This window comes from Arachis ipaensis, chromosome B10 (genome assembly GCF_000816755.2).
Source record: "Arachis ipaensis cultivar K30076 chromosome B10, Araip1.1, whole genome shotgun sequence".
NCBI classification, from domain to species: domain Eukaryota; kingdom Viridiplantae; phylum Streptophyta; class Magnoliopsida; order Fabales; family Fabaceae; genus Arachis; species Arachis ipaensis.
In genome coordinates this window covers 19,950,904-19,959,027 of record NC_029794.2, presented here as the reverse complement: position 1 = coordinate 19,959,027, position 8,124 = coordinate 19,950,904, and the positions used below count along the sequence as shown (strand labels likewise).

At 45.7% G+C, this 8,124-nt stretch overlaps 1 protein-coding gene across 2 annotated transcripts; it reads left to right on the top strand.

Moving 5' to 3' along the window:
- LOC107624437 (ethylene-responsive transcription factor RAP2-4-like) lies at nt 245–1,966 on the top strand. Of its 2 annotated transcripts, XM_016326932.2 has the most exons (2): nt 245–414; nt 546–1,966. In XM_016326932.2, exon 2 carries the CDS (start codon nt 559–561, stop codon nt 1,492–1,494), a length of 936 nt encoding a protein of 311 aa, XP_016182418.1. In that variant the 5' UTR covers nt 245–414; nt 546–558; the 3' UTR covers nt 1,495–1,966. The 2 variants fall into 2 exon arrangements, with proteins under 2 accessions (XP_016182418.1, XP_016182417.1); XM_016326931.2 differs by having other exon boundaries at nt 245–1,966.

Sequence of the window (8,124 nt, the reverse complement as noted above, 5' to 3'; positions counted from 1 at the left end):
AATTAAATTTTGTTTTATATTTTATTTTATTTGACACATTATTTTTTCACAGAAAAGAATCCAACGGTTTAGTTGAAACATTAATTCAAATTTAAAACATAAATACTACAAAACAAGTAAAAGTGTATAAACCAATTGTTAGTGGAAAAATTAGGCATCAACTTAATACCACAAATATCATTCTTCATACCGGTGGGGACCATCACCACTACATGAGTGTATATATATAAACCCCATGAAAAAGGGTTCCCCCAATTAAAATTCAAGAGTTGAATTAGAGGTCACCACCCCCACAAATAAAACTAAGTTAGATCACAAATATTTTCTCTATTTGCTTCCCTTTTGTCCAATCTTCATCATTCATCATAGCTTCTTTAAAGAACCTCTTGTTCTCTGGTTTTGGAATTGAGACAGGTTCGTCTTCACTATTTTGAAATACCTATAGTTCTTTTAATTTTTCTTGTGTATTATTAGAATCTTATGGCAGCAGCTATAGATATATACAATAGCATGATGACACAAGATTACTTATCATACTCTTGTAGTGATGAAGAGTTGATGAAAGCACTTGAGCCTTTTATTATGACAAGTGATTATTTTTCATCTAACTCTAATAATAGCAACAGTAACTATAATAATTATTTACCCTCTTTTTCTCTCTCACCTTCTTCCCCTGCTTCATCATCATCACTATACCCTTCTTATTACAATTCCTTCACTTCCAATTACAACCCTTCACCGTTAAATTCTACCACCCAAAGTTCCATAAGACTCAACCAACTCACGCCATCTCAAATTCTCCAAATCCAATCACAAATCCATGTTGCACAACAACAAGAAAAGAATCAACATGCTTTGTCCCTAGGGCCAAAGCCTGTCCCCATGAAGCATGCCGGCGTGACGAATTCCTCTGCGGCCGCGAAGCCTACAAAGCTCTACCGAGGGGTGAGGCAAAGGCATTGGGGAAAATGGGTAGCAGAGATAAGGCTACCAAAGAACCGAACCCGTCTTTGGCTTGGAACATTCGAAACGGCTGAAGAAGCAGCGTTGGCTTATGACAACGCTGCTTTTAAGCTAAGAGGAGAACTTGCACGGCTTAATTTCCCTCACCTTCGCCATCGCGGGGCACACGTGTATGGTGAATTCGGGGAAATCAAGCCGTTACCCTCTTCGGTGGACGCGAAACTCCAAGCCATTTGTGAAGGCTTGGAGAAAACAGAGAAGGTTGTAGTGGATACAAAGCCTAAGATAGAGGAAAATGCAACTGAATCCAACGTTGGATTTGGTTGTGCTGAGTTTGAGGATTATAAGTTGGAGAAGAAGCCAAAGTTGTCTTCACCTTTGCTGTCTGATGAATCGTCCGCCGCGGGCGGTGTGTCTTCGCCAGAATCCGATATCACTTTCTTGGATTTCTCGGATCCAGATGAAATTGATAACCTTGGGTTGGATTTGAAGAAGTATCCTTCAGTGGAGATTGATTGGGCGTCTATATGAGTCTTGAATACACAATTTTAATTTATTCTAAAATATTTGTATATTTTTAGAGCATATTTAATTTGTGTCACAAAAATATTTACAAACCACTCATAACTATTAATAATTATATAAAGAGATTATATGAGTGAGTTATTGTAATTATTTTTGAAAGATATATTAAACTTGCTCAAAGAACATGCAAATATTTATGGTTAAGTGGATTAATTTTACTTAGGTTGGTTAGGTTGTGTCATTTGCATGCATATGCTACGTTGTAATTTAGATTTTTTTTTTCAGTGTCTTGTGGCAGAGGCTGCAATGAGACTTTTTTATACCATTGCAGTAATTTTGCCAAATTTTAGTGTCTTGGTCTGCTGTTTTCTTTTTTGTTATCTGCATGGCCATTGGAACTTCAACTTGTGTCTTGGCTACTTTTTCTGTAGTCCATATGTAGATTAAAGTGCCTCTAAATAAATACAAGTTTCGGAAATTATCACTAAAAGTAATGCTACGTAATTAATTTTGTTTTTGTCAATGTTATCTAATTTTTTAAAAATTATTTTATTTATTTTAAATTTTAAATCTTAAATTATAAATTTATAATTTTAAATCCTAAATTATAAAGCTAAACTCTAAAATTAGTTAATGTTAACTAACTAATATAATTAATATTATTTTAAATCTTATTTAATTTGATTGGACTTCATTCATAAAAAAATTTGAATATGTAATATTATTCTTATTTAAAATACTAAAATAATGGTTATAATTATAAACTAAAAGTATGTTAGTATCGGTTTTTAGTTAATATGTATCCAAAAATAATTTTTTAAAATTAAATATCATTTAATATAAGAGATGAACATTATATCAGATCTAGTTAAGTATTCTTTTACCCACATTTCAAGACTTTATTAGATCAACATGATATCAGATCTAGTTAAGTACTTTATTTTAGTAATGGTTTTTGTATTTTTACTTTCTTATTATATTTAATGGTTAGTTTCTAGTGTATGATGAAATGGGATAAATTTACCAATGTGACAACTTTATGTAATTACCACAATTTTATTTAATCTTATACATATAAATTCTATTTGAATCTAGTACACCGCATGACCGTATCCATTATATTTTTGTTACGGCCTGGCCCAAATTCACGCGGGTCAACCCGACCCGAGTTCCCTCCGGCCCAGCAACACGTCCTCCACCCGACTCGGACACGCGTCCCGTACGGCTTGCACACAGCTGTGGGACAGCGTCCTTGAGGGTATGGGCCTGTCCACTTGAGGGGCCCACTACTGACATGTATATAAGGGGGAGACTGGCTCTCCCCCCGAGGTACGTCACATACTTTATCACCCTTTTGAACACTTGACGGCCTTTGAGGCCAGGATGAACCTAGAAGGAGTGGGTGACGAGGTCAGATGTCGCGCTTTCCCAGTCACCTTAGCGGGCCCGGCAATACGGTGGTTCAACAACCTCCCGCAAGGCTCGGTGACCCAATTCTCCGACATCAGCCACGCCTTCTTGGCTCAGTTCACGACTAGGATTGTCAAAGCCAAACACCCAATAAATTTGCTAGGGGTGACACAGAGACCCGGAGAGCCGACCAGGAAGTACCTGGACCGTTTTAATGACAAGTGCTTGGAAATTGACGGTCTGACGGACTCGGTGGCAAGTTTGTGCTTAACGAACGGGCTCTCGAATGAGGACTTCAGGAAACACCTCACCACAAAGCCTGTCTGGACAATGCAAAAGATCCAGTGCGTGGCCAAAGAATACATCAATGACGAGGAAGTCAGCCGGATTGTGGCTGCCAATAAACGGTAGCCCGCCTACAACCAAGCCCGGCACTTTGAAGCCAGAGAAAGACCAAAGGAACACGCCAGGGACGGCGGTCCGAGTAAACAAGACGACGACAGGAGCCAGAGGGTGACGACCACGGTCTCACGGTGGTAAACGTGGTGATGGCCAGGAATACCGCCCCGAGGTCAAAATCGGCACAGAAGAAAGATGCCAAGGTCCTAGCGGTCTCCACCTCACCCGTTAGAAGTCTTAAGGGTCTCCCACCTATCTCTTTCGGCCCGGAGGACCAATGGTTCGACGAGGTGCCGAAAAGTCCGCCCATGGTCATCACGGCTAGGGTCGGAACTGGCCTCGTCAAACGAATCCTGGTAGACACGGGGGCAGACTCAAATATCATGTTCCGAAACGTTTTCGATGCCTTGGGATTGAGAGATTCCGACCTGACGACCCACCAGCACGGTGTGGTAGGGTTAGGCGACCACTTCATCAAGCCGGACGGAATCATCACACTCCCGACCTCTGTGGGACAAGGGCAAAGACGGAGAACAGTCATGGCAGACTTTGTGATATTACGAGATTCGACGGCTTATAACATCATCCTGGGGAGAAAGACCATTAACGACCTGGGGGCAGCTATCAGTACGAAACTACTGGTGATGAAGTTCATCACCGATGACGGATCCGTGGGATCCCTCAGGGGCGACTTGGAAACGGCGGTCGCTTGCGACCACGCCAACCTTTCTCTCAGGAAAAAATCCAAAGAAGCGTCAGGGGTCTTCCTGGCCGACCTGGATGCCAGGGTAGACGACAAACCCAGACCAGAGCCAGAAGGAGACTTGGAAAAGTTCAGAGTCGGCGAGGAGGACGATAAATTCACATTCATAAACAGAAACCTCCCCCACGAGATAAAGGAGCCTTTGATGGAAATGATCAGGGTCAATGCCGACCTCTTTGCCTGGACACCTGCCGACATGCCCGGGATAGATCCCCATCTCATGTCGCATCACCTGGCCGTAAAGGCAGGAGCCAAACCAGTGGCCCAGAGAAGGAGAAAAATGTCGCAAGAAAGGGCGGAATAGGTGGCCAAGCAAACGGCCAGCCTCCTAGAAGCGGGATTCATCCGGGAACTGGACTACTCAACTTGGTTGTCGAATGTAGTTCTGGTTAAAAAACACAATGGGAGGTGGAGAATGTGTGTGGACTACTTTGACCTCAACAAGGCCTGTCCCAAGGACTGCTACCCCCTGCCTAATATTGATGCATTTGTCGACGCAGCGGCAGGGTTCAGGTATCTAAGCTTCATGGATGCCTACTCAGGGTACAATCAGATACCGATGCACCGACCCGACGAGGAAAAAATGGCGTTCATAACGCCAGGGGGCATCTATTGTTACAAGGTAATGCCGTTTGGTCTAAAAAATGCTGGGGCCACGTACCAAAGGTTGATGAACAAGATATTCAGCGAACTCATGGGCAAAACAGTAGAAGTCTATGTGGATGACATACTCGCAAAGACCGCACGACCCGACGATCTCCTGAGCGACCTTAACGGCGTTTTCTCGTCCCTACGGCAACACGGCATGAGGCTTAATCCGCTCAAATGCGCGTTCGCCATGGAGGCCGGAAAGTTCCTGGGCTCATGATCACTCAAAGAGGAGTGGAAGCCAATCCCGAAAAGTGCCAAGCGGTCCTTCAAATGAAGAGTCCGGGTTGTATCAAAGACGTCCAGAGACTTGCCGGAAGATTGACAGCTTTATCACGTTTTCTCGGCGCATCGACAGCAAGAGCCCTACCCTTCTTCAATTTAATGAGAAAGGGAATGACGTTCGAATGGACCGCTCAAATGCGCGTTCGCCATGGAGGCCGGAAAGTTCCTGGGCTCATGATCACTCAAAGAGGAGTGGAAGCCAATCCCGAAAAGTGCCAAGCGGTCCTTCAAATGAAGAGTCCAGGTTGTATCAAAGACGTCCAGAGACTTACCGGAAGATTGACAGCTTTATCACGTTTTCTCGGCGCATCGGCAGCAAGAGCCCTACCCTTCTTCAATTTAATGAGAAAGGGAATGACGTTCGAATGGACCCCAGCGTGCGAAGAGGCATTCAACCACTTCAAGGAAATCCTACAGAGACAACTATTCAAAAAGGGACTTAGCCAGCCCCTATTGAAGTGTTTGCACCCCGACCAAACGGACTACGTGCTTAGAGAAGTCCATGAGGGGTGTTGCGGACACCACATCGGGGGCAAAGCCCTAGCAAGGAAGCTCATCCGAGCAGGATACTACTGGCCGACAATGATGAAGGACTCAAAGGAATTCGTCAGAAAATGCACGAAGTGTCAACAAAACGCCAACTTCCACAAGGCACCGGCCTCCGAGCTAAGCTCGCTAACGACTACACGACCTTTTGCACAATGGGGAGTCGACCTCCTGGGACCTTTCCCGGTCGGCCCAGGACAAGTCAAATACCTCATTGTCGCCATTGACTACTATACCAAATGGGTGGAGGCTGAACCACTAGCCACGATATCGTCCTCCAACTGCCGGAAGTTCATGTGGAGGCAAGTGATAACCCGTTTCGGTATCCCGGAGGTCGTTATCTCGGACAACGGGACCCAGTTCACCGACAAGAAGTTCATGGAATTCCTTTCTGGCCTGGGGATAAAGCAAAAATTCTCCTCAATAGAACACCCCCAAACAAACGGGCAGGTAGAGGCCGCAAACAAAGTCGTCCTCCTTGGTCTAAAGAAGCGCCTAGACAATAAGAAAGGAAGCTGGGCTGACGAACTCTCCTCCGTCTTATGGTCTTACCGGACAACCGAGCAAAGCGCTACGGGGAAAACTCCCTTTCGCCTAATATACGGGGTCGATGCGGTGATACCAGTCGAAATCGGCGAACCGAGCCCCCGACTACTGCTCGTGGGCATGAGCGAAGCGGTCGAGAAAGACCTGATTGAGGAAACAAGGGAGATAGCTCACCTAACAGAAACGGCGCTGAAACAAAGAATAGCCCTGCGTTACAACGCAAAAGTCCTCAAACGAGATTTCGAGGAAAGGGACCTCGTCCTGCGACGCAACGACATCGGCGTCCCGACCCCAGGGGAAGGCAAGCTGGCGGTAAACTGGGAAGGACCCTACAGGGTAAGGGAGGTACTCGGCAAAGGTGCTTACAAGCTCGAAAGACTCGACGGCAAGGAAGTACCCAGAACATGGAATGCGGGTAGCCTAAGAAGGTTCTACCCATGACCAGACGATTCGCCGAACTGAGAACTTAAAGAAATAGGTAAATACCCGCTTTGTCCAGATGACAATCTACCTTTTTATCTTGTCAAATATTCACCATATTGGTTAAATTGCTTGGCTAACGATTAACTCATACTTGGTTAATTTGCTTTTTACTCATGCTTGTCTACTTGTCTACTTCTTTTACTTCTTCCCTACGTGCGACGCACACGAGCGCGTCTTAAAACGGCAGACCGGGACTGATCACCCCGGGGGCCATCTTAGTTACGGCCAAAGCAAACTGCGACGACAACACGACCACGGCAATCCAAGCCATAACTATCACAAAACGGGAAAACGGGCGCGAGCCCCCCAAGAGAAATAACAACAAATACAATAAACAACAACCAAACGCCTCCATACCGGATAACTCGAATTCGGCCTTCCGAGCTATCACGGCCCCACGAAGCAAGGTGCGATACATCCACCTCGCCTGCCCGGACAGTTCGGTCTCGTGAAAATGCTCTTCTGTCCCGGGTATCAGTTGGGAGTCAATGAATTTGGTAGCATCAAAGTTCCTCTCCATTATGGTAAGGGCCCCTTCCGGGCTGGAAGACATCTTTCGCTTCTTGGGAGTATGGATAAGCTCCACGTCACTATCCGGATGAGGGGTGAGAGTCACGTGCCCATCAGCGGACCCTTCCTCGCGGGTAGGGGAAACCTGACCCCCTACGGCCTGTTTTCCCGACGTTTTGGTATCCCGGGAAGAAGGCGCAGCCTGATTCTCCTTCTCCCTTGAAGGACCCTCCGACTTACCGACGTCCTTCTCTTCGGCATTTTTGTCATCACTTGCCTCAAAAAAGGTCTTCATCAGATTCTCAAGACCGGTCACGGTGGCAGACATTTCCACTGCAACAAACAAGAGGCACGTTAGTCGTTAAATCGGAAAGAGAAAAACAACGACAAAGAAACATAGGCAAACAAAGAAGACAACTCACGAATATAGCTCCTGGCGGCCTCCCGTTCACCCATAAGAAGATGTGGGTTCACGGGGTTCTTTTCAAAGATAGCAAAAAGGACGTCGGCTATCTGCTTATCTACAGCCGACAACCTTTTGTACGTCACTTTGATGAAAGGATTCGACCCCGCGCCAAAACTCCAGTAAGTCTGGATAAGGCGCTGCCCCTCTAACGACAACCAGAAGGGATGACGACCCTTGACGGGACGAACCTTGAAGTACTTATCTTTAAAACCGTGGTAGGAGTCCTCAAAAAGGCCAAAAATCTTCCTACCCCGGGCAGAACGGAAAGAAAGAAACCCTTTTCTCGCCTTCCCCTGTTTGGAGGGGTTGGTAAGGTTGAAATAAAAGAGAAAAACGTCCACCGACACCGGCAGCTCCAAGTACTCGCAGACCATTTCGAAGCAGCGGATCGAAGCCCAGCTGTTCGGATGAAGCTGAGACGGGGGGACGGATATCCGGTTCAGAAGCGCCATTTGAAACTCGGAGAACGGTATCCGAACGCCAACTTGCGTGAACATGGACTTATAAAACCAGATCCAATCGGGGACACGAGGGGAGTGAAAATTGAGCTCATAAATACGCTCATGGGGAGCAGGGACAA

Excerpts from the sequence above, each read along its gene's own strand:
- LOC107624437 (XM_016326931.2), top strand. The coding sequence starts at position 481 with ATGGCAGCAGCTATAGATATATACAATAGCATGATGACACAAGATTAC.